Here is a 27776-nt window from a genome sequence, read left to right on the forward strand (position 1 = left end):
AGCCGCCACCCATTCTAGGATCTTGTCCGTATATCGTTTTTGATACGTCACAGTGATCAATTTCCCAAAGCTGCCATTTGCGCAACAGAGATAGCGTTTACAAGGATTTGCTCTCAACTGCAACCTTCCCATATGGATGCACTATGCATAACAAACGTTTTTTAATCAACAACGTTCGTCGAAGGGGGTGGTGGAGAGTTTTGACAGAAACTGTCAAAACACGGAGCATAGGGGATTTTTTTGTTTTAATTAGTCGTGTTGCGAACGGGCGAGCCAATTATTGTGCAGCTGTGAAACATTAAGCCACTGTGTGCGAGCTGACCTGCGGTGGAGGTCTTGTCTATTGTTCCTCGGTGCTCGTCGAATGTTCGTCATAGCTCCACTCGCGCCGTGCTTTCCGTCGTAGTGTTAAACAGTGCGACTGTTTCCGATTGGGGCTTTCCTTCGGTGGAACAGTGCGTGCGAAAATCAGGCGACAACACACGCAACAACAACGCAACGAGCACAGTGACTTCGATTGCGTGTTTTGTTGTTCCTTTGTAGAGGTTTACCAGTGCGTTCAGAAAATCCGCGGCCATCCCGAAGGTGGCAAGAAGAAGCAACTAATTATCGTCACACACAGTGCGGTTGGCCAGTTTCTTCCCGTCTTGGGACGCCAGTGCCTCGCGTATCCAGTGTCTGGGCCGTTGTTCGATTTTCGGTAGCGATACGCACAGCCCTCTACAGGCTTGGCACTTTGTGAAGAAGGCGCAAAAGTGTTCGGTTACGCGTACGCATCCGGTATCCGCTACGGAGCAGGCCAGGTGGAAAATGCTGGCAGAATGTCGCATCAAACCCCCATGCTGAGTTCGGCTATCTCCCTCCGCAATCCGGAGGACGAGTACGAGCTGATCCACAAGATCGGCTCGGGGACGTACGGCGATGTGTACAAGGTGAGGTCGCAGTTGCAGAACAAATTCCGGAATCCGTTCCTCCGCCCCCTCCCAAAGGAACACTTGGAGCTGGCGATGGCCTTGTAAGGCGAAGAAAGGCGAGAGAACTCTGGAGCGAGTGAGAGAACCCTCTTGGCACACTTTGCATTCCAATCGGTGCAAAGAGAAACAATTCCCCCGAATGCGTAAACTTCTTAGTAGGCGCGCGTACTAGCGCACTGTCGTCAGGGTGCGTACTACGATTGGTATGCAGATGATCGCGATTTCCTTGTTGATAATTTTAGCTACAGTTTATTCCCCCGGGATTATCGTTGCACTCACCAGCAAAAGGGCAAACCGTGGCGTCCCGGCTTCTATGGCTTGGTTATAATTACATTTCTTTACGCATCATTCCCACCCATCGTTCTCCTCCACCCCCAAAACGCACACTGCTTTTCTATTATAACGAACCTTTATTCTGCCATTCACAAACCACAGGCAAAGAAGCTACAGTCGAACGAGCTGGCCGCTATAAAAGTGATCAAGCTCGAGCCGGGTGATGACATCCAGATCATCCAGCAGGAGATCCTGATGATGCGCGACTGCCGCCACTCGAACATCATCTCCTACTTCGGGTCGTACATGCGCCACGATAAGCTATGGATCTGTATGGAGTTTTGCGGCGGAGGCAGCCTCCAGGACATCTACCAGGTTACAGGGCCGCTGACGGAGCTGCAGATCGCGTACATGTGCCGGGAAACGCTGCGGGGTCTCTCGTACCTGCACTCGATGGGCAAAATCCACCGGGACATCAAGGGCGCGAACATTCTGCTGACCGAGCGGGGCGATGTGAAGCTGGCGGATTTCGGAGTCAGTGCCCAAATTACGGCCACCATCAACAAGCGGAGAAGTTTCATCGGTAAGCTCAACGGGAGAACGGGGTGAAAGATTCTATTCTTCTGTTCCCCCATTGCGGTACTGGAACCGGTCGAGTGTGTCATTAAGTACTTTCACTTGAAAACAGTATCGCCGACCGAACATAGGGCTGATCGGGTAGTTTTACAGTCCACGTCCTCACGATTGTAATTTGATATTGATGCAATTGATCAATCGATCGCTTTTCCGGTATCACATGTATTCCTGCGCCTGCGGCAACACTTCAGATTGTCTGGGTGGGTTGTTTTTGCCACCTTTCCACGGATCTTTCACGTAGCCCGCCGTTGGTGGGTCTTCGAAAAACATGCAACAGATAGGCAGTCTGCAAATGAACCGGACTCCGGGCCAAACGAAGCGGTTTGGATATGGTTGATTTAATGTTGAAAATTATTACACAATCACGCACACCACCTACTATCATGTGCGGTTCGGGCCACGCACTGGGGCCTATGTTTGGAAAATACGAAGGGTCTAATTCGCCCGGTTCCTTATTCGTCACGAGACGGAAGTGGTTGGTTTTCGATTTCGCACAATCTGAATTTCATCGAAAAATCGAAACCAGAATTCGACGCTACCTCTTCCCACCTTTGGTGGGTATGCAATGGGGACGAAGGTGTTTCCGAGCGTATCCATTCATTTCCGTACTTAGTTTTGTTCCGTGGAGATAGTACAACCTACAATTGCGCCCCCATATTTGCAAAAACCCTACGGTTTGCTACGGTTGTTTCGCATATGTCTCTAGCTCGTTTATCAATTAACGCGCTACACCACCCGGCGAGACCTGGCTTCGGGACGTGCATGCTAGGAGGTGTTTTGTCCGGTTCCGCGCTTTTGTGTCCGCTGCTTCGGAGCGCGGTGGCGGTGATAATTTCCTCGTCTCATTTTGCTACCGTATCAGTTATTAGCGATTTGATGGGGTTTAGTTCTTACGATAGAGTCTCAGGTGCACTATTGCGCTTTCTATTTTCTACTCCGATCGAATTTGATGCCTTTGTCGAAGTAAGACGTCACTTCGTTTCGCACAAAACTCTAATCTCCCAATATAACCTTAAGGTCGTGTTTGTTCGTGTTTGGCGTTCTTGCACGAGGCAGATGAACAACAAAAAATGAATGAACTAAACTGAAACAATTATGACGACGACGCTCGCTCGCGATGTGGAGGCGGCTCCGGAAAGGTGGTGGTAGTATGAATTCGACACTTACCGCTTGTGGTGCCCTCCGACGCCGAAGGAAATGGTGACCCGCGATGCGTGACGGATGGATGTGATGTATCTTCTTCATCGCCACTCACAAGCACGGGACGGCTGGACTGGACGGAAATGGGGTATCGGGGTGTGTGGAAGGTGTTGAAACGGTTTTAATATCGAACCACCCGACATCATTTTTGCCACATTTTTGTGCGCGGGGGTTGGGGTTTTTCTAAGGTTCAGCCAGTGCAGTGAGGGTAAGAGTGTTTGATAATTTAATGCATAGTTTTTCCTTTCGTTTGGGAAAACTACGATCAATGCTGCGCGTCCTTGTCGATGTGAAAGCGCATTCGTGTTAAATGCCAGTCACCGGTTTTACCGGAAACAAAATAATGTCCTTGATTGTCTCGTGGAACAAATCGAAGTATGATCTTTCATATTTTTACCATATTTTTATGCCAGCGAAGAAAAAATGTTACAATACCCCAATAAAACTGGAGCCTGCCTTCCGGTGGAAGCTAACACAATATTTATTGCACCTTTCGAATTAGCATAACCCAGACGGGAATGGGAGGGTAAAACCGATGCGGTTCGTTTCTTTGCCTATGCCCCGAGATAAGATAAGCCAACCCGTGGTGGAGTAGCTTTTTGGTTCGAGCGCTGGCCTGTGGCGGTGATACTGGAAACGAGCCATTTCTTGTGACAACCGATTGGAGCGCCATAGGGCAAAGATACGGAAGTTCGCGCATGTATTGGACTTTGTTGTTCCAGCACTATATGGGGAATATTTCATTATATTCCGATTTCCACATGAAAGTAGAATGCAATAAATTACTAAGGAAAAGGAAGGCAGAATAAAAATGTTCGTAGCTACAAAAATTAGTTTAATTTAAAACTAAACATCAATTTTAAACTAAACATCATAGCCAACTACTGACGGTTACTAAGAAAAAGTTTGCCGCAGATATTTTAATATGGGTCACCCTGGAAACTGCAAGCAGCATGCATAACTGGTGCATGGTTTTTTTCAACAATTGGTAAATTGGGGGAAAAAAATGACTACTGTGATTAAGATTACAATGATTACGGATAGTAACAGTACCTCCACATTTGTTTACAATCTCTTTGTGTACGTGATTCATACTTGCTTGATTAAAACTTCTCATAAAATGTATAAAAAAGACTGTTAGTATTACGTACGAAATGCGTGCAATTTATCATCTTTTTCATCAAAGATTATTACTTCGGAAAGCAGCGGTGGGGAGATATTATGCCGGGAACTACTTTACGTTGGACTGCTATTTTTTCAGTAACAATTTCTTCATTCTAATCAGTTATATTTTTATGCGAGGTATCTTGTTCGTCAAACAATACGATATTTCAATAAAAAAAAATCTAATTTTTCACTTTGGTGCAATTTCCCTTACGATTCCTTTTTTTTACCAGGTACTCCATACTGGATGGCACCGGAAGTGGCGGCCGTGGAGCGCAAGGGTGGTTACAATCATCTGTGCGATATTTGGGCATGCGGTATCACTGCGATCGGTAAGCTAATGTTTAAAGGCAATAAAATACCCCATTTGACTCATGTTTCGCAAATAATCCGGCATTATAGAACTGGCAGAACTGCAACCACCGATGTTCGATCTGCACCCGATGCGGGCGCTCTTCCTGATGTCGAAGAGTGGCTTCAAACCGCCCACCCTGAAGGAGAAGGATCGCTGGAGTTCGAACTTTCACTCCTTCCTAAAGGTGGCCCTTACTAAGAACCCCAAAAAGCGGCCAACGGCGGAACGGCTGCTGCAGCACGCGTTCTTCCAGTCGGAGATGTCGATCCGGTTGCCGCAGGAGCTGCTGCAGAAGTATCACAGTCCGCATGCGAGCTACTACTACCAGGACACAGAAGAGGAAGGAGTACGTTTGAACGGGGCACGAAGCTTTTGTGCATTAAGGATTTCCTTTTAACATATTTTTTACTTTGTTTTAGGCCATCGCTAACGGACCCCAGCGAATAACGAGCCGAATGCATTCCTCTAGTTCCGTCTATCATTGCAGTGAGTACGGTTAGGGCAATAAAAAACCGATGTTTTAGCGAACTAATTTTTCCTTCCTTTCCCCGCTTTTTAGAACCATTGGAAAACGAGCGTTCATCTAGTCCAGAAACACTCCCGAGTGATATGTAAGTATTTTTAGGGGCCAGTATGATGTTTTGCCACCCTTCGTCAGGCAGCGTGGGAATCGCAACCAGCTCCACGTAAATCGATAGGTTTGGTCTTCGTTAGCGTCGATCGTTTCCCGAAGGCGTAACTGAAGCGTACGGTAGCATTTAACCCACTGTCTCTCACGTTGGGTCCCTGCAAGCTGCTTAGACTGTGTAGAACAAAAGCAATCTACTTGTTCGCGTTAGTGGTTCAGTGCTAGTAGTTAACTTGGCTAGTGCTCTGCTTTTTCGTCGGCCGAACTCAGGAAATACGTTTTGCCAGCAGTAACATAACGTTCTTGTCAACAACAAATAATACACACAGGAATCTTGCCCCCCTTTTCCAACATTAATGTGCTAAAGACATTTAGGTGTTTAACCGTCCCAATGCAAGCCACTGTTTTGCACACTGTTATACTAAGCTAAATCGGTACTACCAGCTTTTTTTTGTGGAAACAACAGACGCCCTCGCGTGAAGGGGCACACACACACATCTATCTTACACATGCCCATACCCTCACCAATGTTCGTCGGTACACATGCTAAAATGACTGACCCGTCTTGACACTCACTACTCGTTATGCCCTGCAGGGGAGGTCGGAAAACAGTTATAAGACGCACGGAGGGAAAACTTCATGAAAAAATCTCCACACATCCACTCTTTCAGACACAAAATCAGTATAGTAACAAACCATACGCCACAGTCATCTAAATTGCGTTATACCGTAAAGGTGGTTGCCATTGTCAATCATTCGTATCAAATAGGATTTGCGAAGCGACTCTATGTGCTTGGAAACATGTTTTGTTTTGTACATCGTTACCGGAGGAAATGTCCTCGTCCCGATCTGATCTTCTTTCATTTTAAAAACCTTCAAAACTCACGTTACTGTCTCGTTTCTGAAACTGGTGCCATTTCTTCTTCTGTGTTTTCTTTTTCTAGGAGTCTATTGCATTATATAGACGAGGAGTTGAAGATAAGGTAACAGACATCCGCATCGCCCTTATAAACCCTTTTCGTCCCGCATTTTTGTATCTTTCATTCAATCACCCGTCTTTCCCAGCCGGACCGGGGTTCTTCCATTGAAGAAGTAAAAAAACAAAGGAAGAGAAACACCCCCGAGAGACTCATGAAAACCTAGAAAATTAAAACGTTTCCCATTCCGTAACGTTGTTTCTCCTCGCGCATTTGTATTTAGAATACAAGCTTCTTCGTTTCTCTAGCTTCATTTCCGGTGTAATGTGTTTGGGTTTTCGGTGCGCCTAGGAGTAGCTTTTTTTGACTATCATTGTGCAGTTGATTGTGCACCGGTGGAAGATTTTAATGAATCACATTCACTATCAACATTATTTTTTTCCTTTTTCTTGCGCATTGTTTGATACTTGCTCGAGTGCGGGACCTTCATATTGCTAGTTGTGCCCTTCTAATGCATATATATATATTTGTTTCCAACACATTAAAACTCAACTACAATTATCACATCCGCGTATCGCACACTCATTCACCTATAGTCAAATATGTATGCGTTACATAGTACTCTCACCCCTCCCGCATTTCGACACATTCCGAGTAGATAAGAGGTACATATTATAAGGCAAAAGAATACGTAATACCTCCATTGGAAGGATAACAGTATTACAACACCTGACACTGTATGTCATATCATTTGTTGCATCTTGGCCCCGTTCGTATCACTCCCTCAGTAGCGTTACTAATATAACATTGATCACTATCGTTAAGAATTAGTATATTTTACAACAACTAAAATTTAGCTTTTATCACACTCATCAACAACATAACCGTAATCTTAAAAATCCTGGCCCCTCGAATGTTAAACTCTAACCGATAGTAAAGGACGAAAAAATGAACGCTATGAAAGCACTACGTAAAAGCTCTGCTAAACAAACCTCGGAGAAACTTCTTTCTAACTGCTTGCCAAACTGATACTGCATATGCGGACTTGGTCACTCCACTTAAACGATGCTTTGTTGTCGGTGTGTTTAATTGTTTAGCTTTTTTTCTGTAACGAAAAATTTATTTGCAATGTGCTAAATCGTATCTCTCCTTTGAGTGCTTCGTGTTTAATTGCAAGAGACTTGAACGCTTGCTTCTTATAATGCCTTTTTGCTGGGTACTTGGCTTCCAGACTAACGAAGACCAGTACATTTTTTATATTTTCGAAGTGCCTAAAAGTCATCTCAATTACAAATTATATATTCCATTTGATGAATAATTGTCTCTGAAAAACTCGGGAAAACTCGGATTACCAAATACAGTAGACTCACGATTATCCGCTGTAAAGCGGAGGTTGTGCAAATGTTCCAAATACCAACAAAGCAATTGAAATCAGCAAAAAGTTAAAAAAAACACAAAAAATACATATTTTTTAGGTACAACAATCAGTTACCAGTTTTTGGTTGAAGAATAGCAGATCAAGTTTTTTCTCATTCTTCTGGGAAATAATTTAACGTTCGGTAAATTTTAACGCTTTTCATCTTGTATAATTTTCTTTTTAACTAAACATTTCTAAGCTACTAAACGTATATTCGGCAATGAAAACAGCCCCGTAGAAACAATAAGAAAACCTAGAGAGATCGCGGATAATCAAGAGTTTACTGTATTTAAACATTGTATTCTTATATGTACTGTAACGGCAAAATAAGTACAATTGAATTGTTTCTAAACAAGCCTATTTAAGCCTACACCTTTCCCAAGAATCTCCCGCCCATTTACGCTGCGTGCACTGCACAAGAAAACAAGTACATTGTAAGGCCATATTTATTTTTGTGTTCGCACGGTTTATATTAACTATGGTTTAGTTGCTAGGTTGAGCTATATCAGTACAAACCATGTGCTATCGGTGCAAGCAAATGACCCAGTTCCTTTGGTCTTCTCTTTTTCTCTTTTTCGATGCGTTTTTATGTATTTTTTTCCCCTCTTAACGGATCGATTTCCGGCGGTGGGAAAACGTTAATGCAAAATTAAACCATTTTCACCACTTCCAACGCCCGCGCCACCAGGCGAACCCTACCGCTGCACGATAACTCCTTGCTGGCCTGCGCTAGCGATGGAATGACTTCTTCGTCCAGCAATGGCCAGCAGCAGCAGCAGATGCGCACCGGAAACGGTTCCGGTGCTTCCGGTAGTAGCGGCATTGGGGTCGGAGATGTGAGTGGTCGAGGCGGTGGTGGGTCAAGGATGCTCGACGATGACGAGGACGGTATCGTGAGCTACACCACCAGCGGTAGCAGCGGTGGTAGCGCAATGTTGGGGGCCACAGCCTATGACAATAATGGTCGCGATGATTCCACGTTGAGCTACGCCGATATGGATCAGCTAACCGCACGGTTGGAGCAACTGAATGCGGTAGGTTTGGCACGAATAGATGGTTTGGATCGGTTTTAATTCGAATCATATTTTATTTGCAGCAAAACGGAGCAATGGCCAGGGGTGAGTCGGAGGAACACGGTAGCAGTAGTAGTGGCAACAACGGTAGCAAGCGTCGTTCGATGGACCAATTGAATGAACTGTTCAAGGAGTTGGAGAAGTCTTCCAGGCAGCGTAGTTTAAGTGATGGCGATGGCAACAGTGAGGGTGGTAGGAATTATCTTCCAACAACGATAGAGAACGAACACCGCTTACTAATAAAACCATACACTTTGTGTTCTTTACAGCGAGCGAATCGCAGCCGGATCTGCTGAACAACACGCCACCGGTGCCGCCAAAGCGACACCATCGCACCCGGCGCCACACACCACCCCGGCCCGTCTCAAACGGGCTCCCCCCGACGCCAAAGGTGCACATGGGGGCCTGCTTCTCGAAGGTATTCAACGACTGCCCGCTGCACATCCACTGTACCGCCTCGTGGATCCACCCGGAGACGCGCGATCAGCACCTGCTGATCGGCGCGGAGGAGGGCATCTTTAACCTGAACCTGAACGAGCTGCACGACGCGGCCATCGAGCAGCTGTACCCGCGCCGAACCGTCTGGCTGTACGTGATCAAGGACATCCTGATGTCGCTGTCCGGCAAAACCGCGCAGCTCTACCGACACGACCTGCTGGCGTTACATTCCAAGCAAACGCACCGCTTCTCGATGCACATGAAGAAGATCCCGGAGAAGCTGGTACCGCGCAAGTTCGCCCTCACCACCAAGGTGCCGGACACCAAGGGATGCATGCAGTGCTGCGTCACGCGCAACCCGTACAATGGGTACAAATACCTGTGCGGTTCCATGGCGACCGGCATATTTCTGATGCAATGGTAAGGACAGTGATAAGTGTGAAACTATGAAACAGAACAAGAAACCCAACAGACGCAATGTTGGGACTCAAGTTGGAAACAAACGGTTCGATGTTTGAGGCAAAAATGCTCAAGACGTTCCTGAGGAGATAAATCTTTCCACTAAAGACACAGGAGCTAGCAGAATTATGTAAAGGTGTCTCGAGCGACGTTTCGAAAAGTCTTTAGAAATGGCAAAGCCTGAGCATTTGTAAAAGTGCTTTATGCAGCATTTGTAAAAGTGTAAAAAATACCTGCAAAATGTATTCGGGCAAGATCCCAACTCAATGTATTCTCTTGTTAATAGATTGCAATAGGGTATTGTTGTACAGATTACTTTAGTGATGCCGTTGTACAAAAGTAGGTTTTTACTTTCCCCGGTACAACGCTCGAAAGCCTTATAGTTATAGAATGTCTAATTGTTAATCAGTATTTTCCAGAGAACCTTTTTTTTAAGTGAATATTCCTGATCTTCCTATATCCCTACTAATTCTATTTCAATCTCTCCACCACCTTTATCCATCCCAATCTCAGGTACGATCCGCTAAACAAATTCATGTTGCTTAAGCAGTGCGAGTGGCCATCCGGCAACATCCAGTACTACGGTGCAAACTCGAACGTGTTCGAAATGATAATCACACCGGAGCTGGAGTATCCGATCGTGTGCGTGAACGTCCGCAAGGGCCCGAACGATACGCTCAAGCTGGACCTGATCAATACCAACAATAGTAAGTAAAAAAAAGTGGGCTTCACACCAGCCAACACTAACATCCTATTCGTGGTATGGCCACATTGCAGCATCCAGTTGGTTTAACACGGTGGAAGATATGGACGGTATGGCTACGGTCATCAACCGGCGGGATACTCTACGACCAATCAAAGTGCATCAGGTATAGTTAGAAGATGTGATAAATTGTGTGCCGTACGTCCTCATATTTTCCTTTGGTTTTTCTTCCTTTTTTCTTAGATCGAAAAGGACGCAATATTAGTGTGTTACGATCGGTTCGTGCAAATCGTCGACATTCAGGGTTTCCCAAAGCCAAGCCGCAAGCTGATATCACGCGTGGAATTTAGTTTTGTAATCGAAAGTATAGGTGAGTTTGCTATTTCAAATTATTAGACCTTTGTTTTATTTTTATTAAATCATTTCAATACATTGTCCTTCATTCATTTTTGCAGTCTGTTTAGCTGATAGTGTTCTAGCATTTCACAAATACGGCGTCCAGGGCCGCTCGTTAAGGAATGGCGAAGTGACGCAGGAGATTACCGACCCGAGCCGCATCTACGAGCTTATCGGAAGTGACAAGTACGTTACAAATCCCCGCCCGAGAACCCCCTGCCCCCTTAAACGCCTTCTAACCGCTGTCGATCTCTAACTATTTTTCACAGCAAAGTGGTGATGCTGCAAAGTCGCACCATACGCGCGGAATCGGCAGAAGGAACAAACGATGTCGGGCACGATCTGTACATACTGGCCGGGCACGAAGCGAGCTATTAACGCCATTCGCCACGCGGAGCCATTCGAAGGATTGACATCGCTGCTAAAAAAGCGATAGCAAATAGCGCGTAAGATCTTGATCGGTTTGACTATTTGGACGTACTTTTCTTTTGTTCCACATTTGCTACCGTTGTAAAGAGGAAGAAAACAAAACGGGTGAAAGCGAGAGATAAAAAAGGTAAAGGAAAGTAATCGATCTTAACCGATCGTTAGTCTCATGGTTTCCCATGCAACAGCGACAAGTGATTTGATATTGATTTTCGTTTGTAGCGAGCTAGATGTAATGAAACGCGCAAACTGAAACACCCGGAACTAGCGGATCAAATCTCTGACTGTGGTTGCGTAGTCCCAAAAGTATTAACACGTTATGATAACTCCTTTGTTTTATTGTATACATTTTTGTTTTAACTTTCCGGCCCCTCCGTTCGGTATTATTAGTAGTTGAGGCAGATTTGAGCAAGTTTTTTTTTTATCTTTGTGCATTCTACCCTGTTGATCGGTGGCATCGAATGGTAGTTGATTTGTGCAACAGAGAGTGTAAGATTTTCTTTCTGATTCCGTTTTACCAACAAGCAAAACATTGTAACAAATCTTTAGCGCGCAAGTAGAGTAACGGAATGGCGGGAGCTATACATTCAATTCGTATTCGTATTCGTTTAAAGGTGATACCCCAATTAACGCAGAAACACAAAAGTAGTAGGTTGCGAAAAGCTAAAACTACAAAACCAAACAGAACTGGAAATAATTTGCAAAGAAAAACAGTTTCCACTCGACACGGCCCACTATTCTCATACTGGACATACACATCGATGCAAAAGGGCAAACAGGATGAAAACAAGGAAGAGTATTTCTCTAGAGTATATTTTTGTAACAAAAAAGGACACATTTGCATCCTCATTTCTCTATCATCATGCTGGAAGAACATAACTAGATTCCTAAAAGATGTAAGCGAACTAGCATCGTGGTATTGGAAACGATCCGGTCCGGTGGAACAACTATTTACAACCATAATACAACCCGCCCTCTTCTATTCTGAATGTGTCTGAGAGCAGAAAGCAATCCACCAGAGGGACAGACTCTACTACAACCAAACTAAAAAAAAACACGTTCAACTACTAAATGCTCAGAAATGATAAACATTTACTCATAAATACAAGGACATATACCGTCACCATACACTCCGATATTTGCGCGTGTTCCCGTTTCCTATACGGGGTCTTACGGGACACTGGGTGTACCTTGTGGAAACCCCGGAAAGGAGGGTATACGGGATCACCGAAAAATAAACACAAACAACCCAGCAGGAAATTCAAGAAGAAAGCAATTAAAATAGAAACATAATGTAATCTACTAATAAACGATATTTAAAAAAAAGGATGCAGGGAGTTCAGGTTAGTAGAATTGATCCCTAGTAGAGCCGTGGCAACTTTACTATCGACAAAAGGGGGAAAAAGACATGAGACGAGATACAAGCTACATTCAAATCCGACAATGACTAAAAAGCCAGTATGATCAAATGCATAACAACAGCTTCAGTTTAGTAGGCGTAGGTTGTTTTGCGGGTCAATCTTGAACAGCACGAACCTAGGATGGGCATAGGTGACTAAGATTATGCGTTTGTAAGTTATTGGTTTCGGCAAACCATAGCATACTTTGATTGCGTAGAACAAAGCTTTGTCTTGTGCTGTTTCGGTAGACAATTTCGAAACAGTTCTTATTTAAATCGCCACAATACGACGAGAAGAGAGACAAAAACAAGATGAACACTAACCAAACGATACTTTAAAGCTCGCAGCGAGCACTAGCATATTTCTAGTATATTTCGTTATTCTTTAGTTGCCACAACAAACCGTCAGGAAATTCCCTGTATCGTATAAATACTGTTCCAAAGAAACCATATATTGGTATTCTTTTATGTTTTTCCTTATCACCGTTAATACTGTTTGTTGGGAAGGATTCTTCCATTTTTCTCCCCCAACATCTATTCCATTGTTTCCAAGCATTCTAACAGTTCGCGGACCCCTGAGTTGCAGTTGTATTTGTATAGGATTGTACGCTTCCGGAAGATTTACTATCCAACGTAGGTGCGGTCATTTACGTTACGTATTAGTTTTTCGTTCAATCGAAGCCCAATTCCTTCAGCACCTCCGATCCCGCCTGGAAGTCACAACAGGTTGTGTTCTGTTGTCAGTGCAACTGTGTTTAGATGGTTAGGTAATACTAAGAAATTTGAAAAAGCAAAATTATTTGTACACCAACCGGCGGTTGATTGAAACGATCGAAGATACTAGCATAGAAAACCCTTTTTTTGTAACTTACGAAGTTGTCCAAACCGGGCCCATTACTGGGACGCGGACAAGGCACTGTAAAGATAGGTGAGTCTGAAGGCGACAGAATTAATAAAAACCACAAAAACTAAAGTAGTAGATTGTATAAAGGAAAGCCACACGTTTTGTGACTAGAAGCATGTAACAGGAAGTCGATCGTAGCAAGCAGGGTATACAACTGTATGGATGGGACAAGTTTAGACCAAGAATTGCTGATCCACCGCCCTTTCAGACCGTCAAGGAATCATTACACCGGTAATCTGAATCGATGGTATCGGCTGAGGGCGAGAAAGAAACTAACACTGGGTAAACATGTATTCCTGTTTAAAATTATAAAGAAAAATGATACCCTACCGGAGTGGACGGCGTGGCCATATTATAGTCAGTCAGTGTGCATGTGTATAAGATTCAACAGCGAACAAAGCGATAAGCTGGATTGGTTGGGTCGTTACGTACCATAAATTTAAATCATTTAAATTGTAAATCATTGCAGAACACTACCGTGATATGTAAGGTATCGGAAATTTTTATTCGTTATGGCCTTATCACACTGGTCACCAATGGTGGCTTTGCAAAGCCACCGAACTGTCAAAATTTAGTTTTGGCATCCAGTTTGACACAATGGTGCCCCTTGGTAGTGTGATAAGGCAGGCCACCTGGGAGTGGGAGTTTATATAATTCACTTTCGGTTCTTGCGGTTTTCGGCAGTTTAAGATTAAAATACCGAAATTTTATAATCTTATTATGCTTATAATTGATTATTAATAACATTAAAAAACATGAATCACTTTCAAATCAAGCTTAACATGCCAGATACAGCAAACTCCACACAATGACAGCTCGGTGATACGGGTAGGCCTATTCACCAACGGACCCCCAGCCACTCCAATGTCATTCGTTTTCGATGGTCGTTTGACAATCCAGTGCTTTTTCCATGCCACCATTGGTGACCAGTGTGATAAGGCCATTAGATCATCGTTACAACTAAATACATCACACGAATTGAATTTAGTTAACTATTTTCGTATCCGTTTGGGGCAATTCCATTCCCAATTCACGTATGTACTTTACGTATGCTAAACTATTCCAAGGAACCTACCCTTTGCCTAGCTTGTCACGCTATTGGTCGCTGTTGAAATCGCGCGCAAGGGGATGAAAACAAAAATCGCAAGAATGTTGTGAACAACCCATTTTCATAGTACCCGTTAAAGCATGAATAAAGAGTTTAAATAATGCATTAAAAAAATGATCCAAACATAAACTGGCCCGAAAGAAAAAAAATTACTAAAGCGTATCCCCAACGTATCATAGTTCTTTTTTCTTTGAACGTTTCTATTTATTTCAACGCTGAACTCGTCCTAAACTCCGTTGCCTACGCGTAAAACTATCCAATGATCTTTAACGTGTGTTTCCGGTGAGGCAGACGATCGTCTGAAATCTGAAGCCGCCTAACGAGGCCGTATTCCCAAGAGGTTGATATTGGCGATACTGTACCAGATTAATTTATATGTTCGGTTTAGTGAAAGGCGTGTTTTTCAGCATGGTACAATTTGAAATCCTAATAGAAACCTACGTTAGCCACTGGAGACAAGAAACTTGTAATGCGGGTTTCACTGGAGGAAATGCACTGACATCCACATGAAATGTCGGTTTAGTAGTGCAAAAACTACAAAAATTAGCTTGTTTGTAGCAGGACAACGCCAATCCTATTTTTGCCAACAAAATCCACCATTTTCCCGAAGTGAAGGTCAATTGAAAAACAAAAATTCTTAACGGTTTCAATTATCTTTTCTGCCCATTCTAGATGGTATGATATGAAATTATTATTTTAACATCCTAGTATAAACTTAACACGCATGTTCTCTCTCTATCACTCACCTCGTCTCTCCCTCCTCTTAGTTAAATGGAATCTGCATTAACTCCGGCGCTAGGGATTTAAGATTACATGGCAGAAAAATAGAGACAATGGTTCAAAGGCAGTATTCAGAAGAGATAGAGCGAACGCGACAGAGTTTCCACAGTATGAAGGCACTAAGTTCCGTATTAAGCCAGTTCCCGTTTGCAAAATGTGTATAAAATGTTTCCATGCATTCATCTCGGCTTTCGCGGATCCCATGAATTCATGTTAACGTTAAATTATGAGTGACGGTTCCCGTTTTACGCTTTGCTTCGAGCGTACTTTGTCCACGGTAGCAGGAGAGGTGGCTGTAACTGTGCGGGCATTTGGGTTCTCTACTCCGGCATTGTTTCGGGTTCCGATCGGTGATGCTGATTTGTCTTTCAATGTTTCGGCAAGTTTTGTAGTCTGAAAAGAAATAAAACCATTAATTTTTGTCCATTTGTTTTATAGAGCGGATGGATGTGCTACCTCACGATTCTTGGGATTCTTTATCACTGATGTGCCAATTGACAATGGCAGGGTCGTGGATTCCCGAGCTGGCGAAATATTATTGTTTATGTTTGTTTGATGATCGAGCGCGCTTAGGGTTCCCTTTGGCTGGGCACCGTTCTCAGTGCTCGTCCGACTTTTCTGAGCAATAGAAAAAACGGAGGAAAACGTTAGAACACTGTGGTTTATGTACTCAGCTAGCCATGAAAAGCTTACTTTGATTACAGTTGAGGCCGATGCAAACGCTTCCTGCAACAGCTCATCGTCGCGCGTATCGTCCGCCTCGCTGTCGCTACTGGTGTCGGTTGTGTCCACGTTCTCACGTTCCAATGGATTAGCCTTGTCGCCAACCTGTTGCTCACTGTCGATTTGTTCCAGTCGCAATACATCCCGATTGACCACACGCGGTGTGCGCTTAGAGTCACCGGGCAGTGTTAACTCCTTCCGCTGCTCTTTCAGCGTGCACAGTACATCCATTGCCGGTTGGCCTAACACGGTAAACATGGTCTTTTTACGTTGCTCGTATTCGGCACACCTTATCGTCAGCTCCCTCTCTATCATCGTCAGTTGTTCTTTCACCTGGCGCAGCTGTTTCTTCTCGACGTCGTTCATGTTCGCTTTCTTCTTCGTTTTAGTCCCGGAGACTCCTCCGCTTGACTCGAGCCGCAGGTACATGCTCCACCCTTCCGACCAGTGGTAGATGAGTTGAAAGATTCGCTCGTTCTCGTTGTAGAAGGCCTCCAGTTCCTTCTGCTGCTGGACAAGCGCTACCATGGTCTGCTCGTCTTGGTTTGTTAGCTGCACCTGAACCTTGCTGCGTTTACGGTCGTCTTCGGCGATGAGACACCGGTCCCACCAGAGGTTAATGTTACACTGCATACCCCGAAATATGTACGCGATGATGCCTTCCCGGCTTAGATCAGCGCACGAGTCGGCATGCAACTGCTGATATCGACTGATGTTCACCTCTAACAGGCCTCTTTTCTTGTGGTCAGCCGTATCGAGCTGCAACTGTGAGAGTGTTTTCTCGAGTGTTGATTGTTGCAGCGATGATGAAGATGCAACCGCTTGTTCCCCTTCCGGCGACGGCGGTGGGGGTGGAGGTGATGGGTTTTCGCGCAACGATGTGGACGACTTCGTTTGCCATTGCTGCTGTAGCTTGCCCCCCAACAACCGGCACACCACACTGTACAATGCCTCCAGTTTGGCAATGGTTTGTGCAGTGGGGGGAAGATTTGCGTTGTTCAACAGGGTTTGCTGCTCCGGTTTGCGCGGTTCCCAGTTTAGTTGTTTTGCCTTCGCCCGCAAGTCTTGCTGAATCTGATCGATGCGTGCCTTTCGCAATGCTTTCTCCTGCCGCAAACTGTTAAGGTACTCGCCGAACAAGGCCATCGTTTGATTGTCAGGAAGGACGCCCGTCTCGTCCTCGATGTACAAGTGTTTGAGGTTTGGTCTGTCATTTCCTAGTTCTAAATGAGACGAAGAAACATCTATAGCCGTATGTTTGCTGAACACATGCGATATTCTTTGGCTATACTAACCATTGCAAAGTTTTGTCTGCTCTTCGACGTACTGATCGAGCTGGCGTCTGCGTTCGCTGACTTTACTTCGCAGCGCAAACACTTCCTGCTGCAGGATCATCACTCTACGATCGAGCGGCATTTGCTGGTCCAGCCAGTTTTCCCGGCGTACCTTCCCATCGAGCACGTACTGCAGATGGGTTGCCTTGGCGCGCAGCTCCTGAATCTCGTTAGTCTTCTGCGTGCAGTATTGCATTGTGAGCTGTAAAATTTCGTTCAAAAACATCCCAATGCTCTCGGGCAGCGACGTCATATAGTCCAGGTAGCAGATGTCGTCGAAAAATGTCTTCCAGACCTTCATCAGCATGTGCACCTTTTCGGTGACGATCCGAAACGATTTGGCTATCGTTTCCTGCCTGTTCCCGAGAATGTTCATCTCAATGGTTAGTAAGCACCGGAGCCGATCGAGACACAAGAATGCCAATTTAGAAGAAAAACCAATATACTTACTCTATGTTGCTCATATTTCTTGCCATGCTGCGCGTCGCAGTCTCGCAATAGTAAAAGTAAAGTCGTAAATATCTATAGGCGTCGAACCTTCTGCGTTAACGATCTCCACTGCTGCGAATCACGATCCTGTTGCAAAATGCAGCGCTAAACGCAGTACCGGTATTTGCAGAATGTGTCGAAAGAAAAACATTCTCGTGACGTTGTCAATCAACTGACGGATAAATTTTACTGGGTTCGGTACAGTCGAATTAGTTCAATATTGTTCGTTACGTTTCATGAAAACAAATTCTACAAAATCCATTATTTTTAAATTATAATTTCCATAATCTCTGAATTCAATCAGCAGCTGCAACAAATGAAAAGATTTAATTTTTTCAACAGGTCGGTCAGATGACCAAGCGGATCAGATAAGAACTCCCTGGGTTCAGCGTTCCAATTACCGGTTGGCAAGATCTGTCAACACAAGCGGCTTTGAATCTGACGGTTACAGGTACAGAATTTTAACGGCTTTTCAGTTTGACGCCCATAGCTGCTATAGGCTTGTTGTGTTGGGCATTCAGCCGCAAAACAGTTTGTATGGCAAATCTATTCAGTTTCATCAAATCGAGCATCGTTTGTGCAGGAAAACGTGTTAGAGTGGATAGTAGAATACGAAAATAGTAGGCAGTGCGTGGAGTATTGAAAGTGATCGGTAAAATATAGGGACGGATAACTTGAAGTGAAAAAGCGTGGAAAACAAAATGGATCCATCGTAAGTTCGTTGCTCTTCGGTCTTGTTTCTTCTGCACATGTAGTTCTGGTGCTTATGGTATATTTTCATTGCAGTGAACAAGTGCTCCAAACGATGGTTACCATCTGTACCGAGAGCATTCGCCGAATGCATAGTTTGTGGGATGAAATGTTCGACACCGAGATCTGCACCGACTACACCCAAAGACTACCGGATCATCTGGTAGCATTCTTTGATGAAGTGTACGAGGAAAGCTACGCCCGCAAAGAACGTATCCTAGAAAATATTAGTCAGCTGCGGCAAGAAGCAGAGGATCTTCGGCGGTTGCTAGGGGACACAACGGAATACATGGTTGCTGGCGTTGAAAATATGCCTCTTCTGAGACAGCAAATGACCCTGGACCGTAGTCTGGAGCAAATGCGGGCACAGCTACAGGAACGACACGAAATCATTGACCAGTACATATTGGAAGCGGAAACGCTTTGTGAAGGTAAGCTTTTCAGCCGTGCTACTCTTACCTGTGTGTCAAAACATTCGATCGGTTGCTGATGGAACTTATTTTCTTTTACCATTAGAGCTAGGCGAAACACCTCGTACCCTGTCCAAGAATCCGATGCCCACGCAGGAAGATTTGATCTCGTTTCGTTCCTACCTGGATCATCTCATCGCCGAAAAGATGCAGCGTCTCGACGAAATCGATTCGCTGCGGCGAGAGACAAAGAAGCTCATGGGACAATTGGAAACGATCCCGATGAACGACGAACAGGAAAAGCTTCTAAATGCGCGCAACTTTCCACCTACGTGTGAAAACATGACGCAGCTGCGCTTGCTACGTGAGGAAACCCTATCGCAGTATGACAGTCTCCGACAGCATATCGATGACACGCGCACCAAGCTCGAGCGTCTCTGGAAGTGCCTCGAGACACCGGCGGCCGTTATTAAGAAATTCCATAAACTTACGGCCTACACGCAGACCACGTTTGACAAACTGTTTGCCGAGCTCGACCGCTGCGAGACGTTACGCCGGGAAAACTTGAAGCTGTTCATTGAGCGTACCCGGCTGGAGATCGTCGAGTGGTGGGATCGGTGCATGAAATCGGAAGAGGATCGCGCCCGGTTCAGCTCGTTCCAGTCGGACGTGTACTCGGAGGACGTGCTGCGGTTGCACGAGCTGGAGCTAATCGAGATGAAGGATTTTCATCGTAAGAACGAACAACTCTTCGAAATGGTCGCACAACGCCAGGAAATGTGGGACCGGATGTTGGCGCTCGAGAACAAGTCGAACGATCCCAATCGGTACAACAATCGCGGAGGCAAGTTGCTGGAGGAGGAAAAAGAACGTCGCCGCATCAGCAATCAGCTGCCGAAGCTCGAAGCGAAGCTCCTGGAAGCATGTCAGCGGTATGAGGAAGAGAACGACGGTTGCAAGTTCATCGTTTTTGGAAAGAGTGTTGAAGAGCTGATTGCGGACCAATGGAAGCAGCGGGAGCAGAGCAAGCAGCAGATATCGAGCGCCCGCAAGCAAGCGAACGGTTTGTTGGGTTTGTCTACCGTCGGGCGAACGCCAGGGCGTGGGGAATCGACCATTAAATCAACCACTCTGATGACCGGTAGTAATCGCACTCGTCTTGGAATCGGAGGTCCAGGATCGGCACTGAAGGCAATGACTCCGGTGCACGGAGCAGCGTCAGCTTCCGCCACCAAATCGGCCACCTGGATGAAGCGAAAGCTGGTCACCCCGACCAATTCCATCCATGCGAAGCGATCGTTGTTGCGGGAGCTTAACAGTCCTGCACTGAGCACCGCCGGTAACCGGACTGGTACGAGGCTGCTCATTCCAAAGGCCGCACCGGGGAAGATACCGACCATTAAGGTGTACGACACCAAGGTTGGAGGCTCGACTGCACAGAAGCGGGTAAGTTCGCGTTGTCATGTCAGACGAGACATGTTGTCTTTCATTTAAAGAATTTACTTTTCATTTCTTTCTTCAGCGCTCACGACGCAAATCGCAAAGCTCCAAACAGCGCCGTAGTGTGTCGATGTGCAAGCCACCATCAGTGACGGTTAGTTCGGCCGATGGCACCCTGCTGCAGGAGTCTGTATGCTACGAAAAAATTGAGGTACGTGTATGAATCAACACAGTAGATTACTGCATATGCACTTTGTAAAGATCGTCCCGGAGAAATTAGTCAGATTTCTGTCTGATGTAGACCCTAGTCTGTGTATACTCTATAAGGTGATGGAAATAAATTAAACTAACACGAATAAAGCTCTGATCGTGCTCTCTCAAAACAAACCAATCCATTTAAATCCGATGTATTTTTGAATTACTTCAAAGTATTGTTAACACTGTTTGATTCAGGAGAACAAAAGAAGTAAAAGGTTACTATCAGTAAAGCAAAAAGAAATTTACGTGTACTTTAACCTACTCTATTGATAATAAGCTTAAACTGTATGATTAAAACTGTCAACAATTTAAAAAAAACCTGTTTTACTGTTTTTATCACAAAACATTTCTAGCAATCCTTTAGCTAACACTGTTTGGAATGCTACTTATTTTTTTCTTATTGCAGTAGAAATAAAGTAATGTGTACGTATGTCTCCGGTTATTAAAAGCTTCTACTACCGTTTGAGATCTCATGCTAGTTTTTCTCACCTATAGATGCGATAGCTTCGGCAGATCTTGGCAAGTCGTACTTACCTGTTCACGTTTTCTTTATGACAGAATTTTTTCGATAACAATGTGCCAAACCGCTCGTCAGTGGTGGCAGACAAACTCATCGGAGCCCGTGCGACTCGTTCTCAGCGGAACCGCTTGGAGGTGGAACTCCTGAGCAGCTTTGTCGAAGGGGAAGAAAATATGGAACCACCGGCACCAGTCGCTAGCGCAGCCCCCGGGACACCATCCGCTCATCACGCTGGCGGTGGTGCGTTCCATCACGGCATCTCTACGAATTTCTCTCACATTCCCGCTGCATCATCGACAATGCTCCGGTCGCCGGGTGTCGGATCCCATTCGACATCGATCGCCTCCAGCACACGTAACGGGCAGAGACGGTTAAAACCGGCTAAGAATTGTCCCATCATATTCTAACATTTACCATTCACGCCTGAAATGCCTGTAGCAGAGCGAGTCTTGTATTACTCCATTCTAACTTGTGGGACGAATTACCAGGAGGAAAAGGAGAAAAATCTTCACACGGGAGGAATGCACTGGATGGAGGGAGTGTGTGAGTGTGGCTGATGCAATGTTTATCTTTTCTCGAAAACTTTCGTGCCCTCGAAAAGTACGAAATGCTATTATTTTGTGCGGGACATCACGTTCCTTATACGAAGTTTTCGCGATTTGGTACCGGCAATTGTGCGGCAACGGTAGCTGAGGTCATGGTAGAGCAATATTCTAGCGCTAATATGAAATAAGCCTAGCAAACCGTTATTCAACGTGCTCCAGAGCTGCTTATGTGCTTTGAAAAGGATCACTGCGGATTGGGGGCTAAAAAAGGATGGGATTGAAGTGAAGGGATTAGGTTAGTATTTGTTTCGTTTTTTCTTTTATATGAGGATTTAATGCCGATCGAAATGGCTAACATAAGATATTCGTCTGTACAAAAATGTTGAGTAATACGTTTTAAGCGACCTATGAAAGATCGCGGTTGAAATAAGTCGTTCGTTTAAAAAAAACATGGTACAAGATAGTGGAGTGTGCTCTCTAAGCGTACGTAGTAATTGTGCTGCGGAAAACCGAAAAATGCTTATGTTCTAGATCTACTAATGTCTTTTATCCACTTACTAATGCAATGTTGCTGGTGCGCTACGAAAAACAAATGATTGATTTAGTAACTAATACAGCAGCAGAATTTATTCAATAAATGTTCAAAAACGTCTAACACAATTTTTACCTATATTCATTGTAGATGATGAAAGAAAAGATGAAGGAATAATTCTTCTTATACGCCGGTTGAATCACAACATTAAAACGGTCATTGAATCGATTGGATTAATTCGATCGAAGTTCGTGCTTAGGTTAGTAAATTCTCATTTGTACTTTCTTTTTGTGAAATCGATTGTTGACTGATGGTTGTTCTTCAACTGTTTGGCGAAAATATTTGAATTATTCGTCATTGTAAAACGAGCAAACAACACAATGCAATATATTTTCAAGCAACCGACGTCGAACTGTCAAACATACATTTCTCGGATTCAGTTTGCAAGAGGATATAAACAACATACAGTCAAACCTCTCAAAGATGCAGCTTTCATTGATGGAAAACCTTCCTTAGGTGAGTATTTTCATACCTTTCGTAGATGTCTACGTTTACTTCATGAAAGAGCCTGCAGTTGTTTCGAGTAAGTACTTAGAGGCTTTATTTAGTGCGCCACACTGTGTAGATTGATCAATAATGGCAAACAGACAAATTAATTATAAATGTTTCCAAAACGATATCCTCTAAATGTAATACCGTCCGATTCCATCCTACAGAGGTTCGACTGTACATATAAACGGCAAGAGTTCCGTATCAATCAAAGTAGTGCTGATGATATGCTGAACGGTTTTTCGCATCGCGTACACGCAAAATTTACGACCGGGCGTCCAGCAACAGCATTACCAGTAGCAGAAACGGTGGCAGTGATAGTACACGACGAGGTCGAGCCCGTAACCCCGCAGGTTTATCGTCGAACAAATTGGTCACAAATCGGAACGGCAATAAGTCGCCATCCACACAATAATTGTGGCTGGCGTGCAAAACACGGCTGGGACTGGTGAGTCCGCACAACAGGAAAAGGGTTGTTCTCGTTCTGCTGCAATGCAATTTACCTCTTTGATTCCGGGCCAACTTCCTGCCGTCAAACGGCAGCAGCAATTCAGTGCGAGTATTAGAACTTCAAAAACCAATCGATTGTTTGAGCTAAACCGAAATCGCAGCATCCATTTGCAGATAGTAAATTTATTTCCCATGGGGAAGACGATTCTCGATCGCTATCTCCTCGAAGGGCAAATGTATATTTAGGCTTTGATCTGTCCATTTGCGATAGTGAGTTTGCAGGCCAAGGTTTTGGATTCTAAAAAACAAAACAAAACAAAACAAATACTAACGATTGGGCTAGCACCAGAAGGGTTAAAGTCGATTTGTTGTGTTTTCTTTATTTTCACTTCATTGCAGAATCGTTACTACTCCGTGTACCCATCACACGGTCACTGCTTGTCCCGGAGGAGGCTGTATGCTGCTTCTATTGGTAAACGCGATTGTGGACAGATGTTATGTAAACGTGCAATAGTGAAGATTAACTATTTTGCTAGGAGCAAATTGAGGAACAAAAACAATATTCTGACAGCGAACCGTTGATTGTTAATTTAGAACCGACGGGGGAGCTGGATTTTCCCTCATGGTGGAGTGTATGGGGTGGTTTGGTCCGGTACGGTTCCAGAAAACGAACGTTTAGTAGATTTATTACTCAAGAGAAAGGGAAACAGAGTTTATATTATGAGTGTTCCGAATGCTGCAGGAGCAAATGTCAGGAACTGTACACCGTCAATTTCTGCGCCGTCGTGCCAAAAAAAAAGGAGAAATTTCGGAACGTTTCCAGTAGCCAAACGCAGAACCGTTTTACCCTAAAGGATAATCCCAGGACCCACGAATGCGGCGGCGACTATCGAGCAAACATTCTGCCGGGTCGATGACATCATGTTCGATTGCGCATTTTTATGGGCTCGTTGCTTGAATCGAACATTAGCGACCTTTGTATCGGTTACTCAACCACTTATCAGCTGATCGTATGGTTTGTGTTGGAAAGGGTCCGTAAACATGTTACAGTTACTTGTAATCAAAATGAATTTCATTTAAATTTCTCCGCAGTCGGTTGCTGGTACACCAATGTGTGGCCAATTTTGAATGCCTCGTTAAGGGGGTCAGTTTTTCCCGGTGACAGTTTTCCCACTACAGCATCTGCTGTCAGACGGTGGAAAATCAACCCGAACTGCCAACAAGGATCAACACAGAGAGAGCGAGAGAGAGAGGCCAAGTGAAGAAAAGTTTGGCAGAGGGAAAATTGCGTCGGAGAGCAAGTGATTCTCTGCCAGCCGGAAAAGGACAAACGTTTTCCATCTAGCAAGGGCCATCGATCGATCGGTCGGGTGGGTGAGAAGGAGAACCAAATAGTTGCCCAAATATCTGTTTTCCTCGTATGTTCCTCGCTCTGAGTACGCTCGTTTGTGCGGAGGAAATCCAATTCTTTCTTTTTTCATTCTTTCTACTTTATCTCCTCGGCGAACGGCTCGGCGAGAGTGTGAAAATTTTGTTGTGTTGTGTAAGTTCACTGTTGTCCGTGCGGATATGCTAAAGTGTAACAAAATTCGCCCTTCGTCTCTGTACGATAGAAATTTTACGGTTTAACAAGTTTGTGGCATGTGTTTCCGTTTTCCTTTCGCTCTTTTGCTACTGTTTCACGCACTATTGGTTCGGGAAATAATCCAAGGAAACTTGTAATGTGGTGCACATAAAGCACATCCATTCGATATGCTATTTTGTCTGCACTCTCTTTTGCTATCCATCATTGGGAGTGAGTTGACAAATTTTCCACCGAAAGGATGGCATCTACATTTTTTTTTAAATTTTTGCCTATTTTGTTTTTAATGATTGCTGAATCACTTGAATGAATCCCTGTTGGAAAGTGTTTTGTCTGTATACACATCTGATGGATTATTTGCAGATAGAGTTAGGTTTTCCCAGCATCTTGTTTCAAAGCAGTTCTTTAGATGCCGTTGAAGGGAGCAAAATTAATTTTCCCTTTTTCCTATACGCTATACGTGACCTAGAATATAGATTTTCTTCCACCGTGTAACAACCGAGTGCGCATACAAGGGTTGAGTCTGTTCGTTTTTGTTTGTCATTGGGCAAGGAAAACAAATCAATCCACCGTACAGCACACGGCCATCGTTTCCTTCGGTGTGTGGCTCTCGTATCTTACGTTAACTTTATTTCATAATTTTTATTTTTACACCCACAGAAACACTGGCATGCTCTGTGTGACCGGGACGGAACGGAAAGATTGTCGTCTGTTTTGACCGCCAGCCGCCGCGATACGAACCCGCGCGTGGTGTGAGAAGTGACCGACCAGTGTGTCAGCAGCCACCGTGTTCGTGTGTGTCTGTGTGTGTGTGTGCGTCCGAAATAAATCCTTTTTTCGCGTGAAAAGTGTCACAAAGTCGCACCAGCTGATTTTCCGCGTGTGTGGAAAACGAAATCGAGGGAAAGAAAAATCAGTTCTCCACCATCATCGCTACCGTGGGTGAAGTCGGTTAGTAGGTAGGAGAAGGAAAAACGTGTCCTCCCTGCTGTCCGCATCAATGATTTGCGTTACATAAATGGTGAAGAGCACATACACATACCTGCACACATACACCCACACACACAGGAAGTGAGAATATCCTCTTGGCGAGCAACAGCTGTTGCGATGAAGTGAGCCGTATTTAAAGTGAGCAGGTGACCCTTGTCGAAAGTGGTTCGTTTTGTCCTGTGTTCCGCTTAGTGCCCCATAGTGCTGGTATTGTGCTTTGTGTTGGAAATCGTGTCCAGGTCCTTTGGAATGTATCGATCGTACTAGTGAGAGTATTGAGAAAAGCAGCAGAGGAAAACCAAACAACATAAATCTTCCACTACCCAAAGGATTACCTATCCAGCGTCGAGCACTAGATTCATAAAGGTGTCACCAGTGAATTGCGAAGAAACAGCAGAGCGCGACTATTAAAGGACCGGTAACGGAAGGACAGCAGAAAGGATAGTTCGGGCTTCCTTTTATCGCACGCGGCTATACGTCTTTGAGCTGCGAAGAGGTCACATCAACGGTAGTGAACAAGTGAAGAAAATTACACCGTCGGACATCCGGACGTCCCGGAAACTGTTTGAGTTGTAAGTCAGCTAGAACTTGTCCGCTGATCCTCGGTCGGTATTTACCCCGAGGCGCATATTCTTCATCGCCGTCGCCATCGTCGTCGTAACCGCCGCCCGCAGCCGGTAAAGCCGTCAAACTGGAGCGACTCCCAGAATATCTGCGCGACACGGTAGACTGGTTTATGGGGTAAGTTTACTTACACGTTTAAGTATTTGAACTATTTTTAATAAGCTGATATTTTTAATTGCGAGAGAAAACGAGTCGTATCAGAGATCGATTGCTTTCCTCAGCAGACACATTCCATTAGAATAAATAAGAAAGTTGGCATAGCACTGCTCCTTAGAACACCTTTTCTCATGATGATTAAAAAAAAATGGCGTCAAAACGGTCATGTTTCCCACTAGCCAAAGGTATACCTGTTCTTACAACCTTCCAACTCTGCAGTGCCAACTCTGATGCTATTTTTACTCCGTACTTGACCTCTGCGGCAAGCGTGTTTTCCCCCCGGGGGGCATGGAAACATGAACGACATAGAAGTGCACCTTTGGAGAGCCATCTTTCCTTTCGCTGTAACCATCAATACCGCTCCCGGAGACCTTTTCATGCGACCACAAGAAGGATCCCACTTGACAACATTAGGAAACTGGGAGATTTTCCACGAAGCAGAAAAGAATCTAAACGCTTCTTTTTTTTACTGACCTCGGGAGGCAAAAACTGCTAAACGTGGAGGCGGAAAGGACATGTCGGCGTTTTGTTCCACCCGCTCGCTCTCGACGTGCAAATGTGTATTGATTTTCACTTCAATCTATTTTGAGCGATGGTATGATCTCATAAAAATGTAACGAATGTACTTTAAATACGTATGTTTTTATGTTAGTGTTGAAAACTTTCTAAAATCTTTGAAAAAAAAACCCTTTTTATGGTGTTTGTTTGGCAGCAATCAAAGCAAAAACATGCACATTTCCGCCATTCAATCACCGAGACCTCGGTAGGCAACTTGCATGAGCTAACAAAAAATAATCCGTTCCCTGCTGGGATGGGGTTGGGGGTGGCGGGACGGAACTGTTTGCGGTACGAAACGGAACTGGATTCGACTGTGTTACAGTTTGCAGTGTTACGCCGATGTGTGGCCACCTTGCCCAACGTATGTGCGCTCCAAATATGGTAATGTTGCGGGGGGGAACTGCTGGCCAACCTTTTTCCGCAGGCTGATATCGTACCGATTGTGTGTGGTTTCTTATTCGATGAGGCAAAAACAGCAAGAAGTAAATATTGAAGAGTAACAAAAAAAAAAGCGAACCTTAAGAAAATTAACAACTCCATAGCAACGTTTTCGCACGAACGGGTAGGTGCGTGTGTGGTTGTGGTGGAAATCAAAAAGAAAATTGGACTTCTTTTC

The 27776-nt window shown here is 44.6% G+C and overlaps 4 protein-coding genes across 9 annotated transcripts in view; 3 read left to right on the forward strand and 1 right to left on the reverse strand.

The window, feature by feature from the left end:
• Positions 1-27776, forward strand: part of LOC131272743 (MOB kinase activator-like 2) — a 164969-nt gene that overhangs the window by 41499 nt on the left and 95694 nt on the right. The window contains exons 1-3 of one of the 3 annotated variants that reach the window (XM_058274593.1): positions 23006-23248; positions 23650-23722; positions 25493-26563. In XM_058274593.1, the coding sequence (XP_058130576.1) occupies positions 26559-26563 (5 nt within the window). In that variant the 5' untranslated portion in view covers positions 23006-23248; positions 23650-23722; positions 25493-26558. Of the gene's footprint in view, positions 1-23005; positions 23249-23649; positions 23723-25492; positions 26564-27776 lie in introns of those variants that run through there. The other 2 variants (XM_058274592.1, XM_058274594.1) reach the window with 2 other exon arrangements.
• Positions 261-13869, forward strand: LOC131272738 (mitogen-activated protein kinase kinase kinase kinase 5). 3 transcript variants are annotated; one of them, XM_058274575.1, is made up of 15 exons: positions 261-932; positions 1410-1830; positions 4481-4579; positions 4650-4948; positions 5022-5088; positions 5162-5213; positions 6175-6213; positions 8253-8598; positions 8661-8829; positions 8907-9495; positions 10048-10241; positions 10312-10403; positions 10481-10607; positions 10693-10819; positions 10903-13869. In XM_058274575.1, exons 1-15 carry the CDS (start codon positions 822-824, stop codon positions 11009-11011), a joined length of 2841 nt encoding a protein of 946 aa, XP_058130558.1. In that variant the 5' UTR covers positions 261-821; the 3' UTR covers positions 11012-13869. The 3 variants fall into 3 exon arrangements, with proteins under 3 accessions (XP_058130558.1, XP_058130559.1, XP_058130560.1); XM_058274576.1 differs by having other exon boundaries at positions 8661-8826; XM_058274577.1 differs by lacking the exon at positions 6175-6213.
• LOC131272742 (uncharacterized) lies at positions 14316-17914 on the reverse strand. The gene is made up of 5 exons (XM_058274587.1): positions 17758-17914; positions 17269-17663; positions 15944-17196; positions 15707-15868; positions 14316-15643 (listed from the first exon to the last, which is right to left on the reverse strand). Exons 1-5 carry the CDS (start codon positions 17781-17783, stop codon positions 15470-15472), a joined length of 2010 nt encoding a protein of 669 aa, XP_058130570.1. The 5' UTR covers positions 17784-17914; the 3' UTR covers positions 14316-15469.
• Positions 18291-22377, forward strand: LOC131272740 (protein regulator of cytokinesis 1-like). 2 transcript variants are annotated; one of them, XM_058274578.1, is made up of 5 exons: positions 18291-18508; positions 18583-18977; positions 19063-20402; positions 20479-20607; positions 21213-22377. In XM_058274578.1, exons 1-5 carry the CDS (start codon positions 18498-18500, stop codon positions 21579-21581), a joined length of 2244 nt encoding a protein of 747 aa, XP_058130561.1. In that variant the 5' UTR covers positions 18291-18497; the 3' UTR covers positions 21582-22377. The 2 variants fall into 2 exon arrangements, with proteins under 2 accessions (XP_058130561.1, XP_058130562.1); XM_058274579.1 differs by lacking the exon at positions 18291-18508 and having other exon boundaries at positions 18865-18977; positions 19065-20402.

The sequence above is a fragment of the Anopheles coustani genome, chromosome 3 (genome assembly GCF_943734705.1).
Source record: "Anopheles coustani chromosome 3, idAnoCousDA_361_x.2, whole genome shotgun sequence".
Classification (NCBI taxonomy): Eukaryota; Metazoa; Arthropoda; class Insecta; order Diptera; family Culicidae; genus Anopheles; species Anopheles coustani.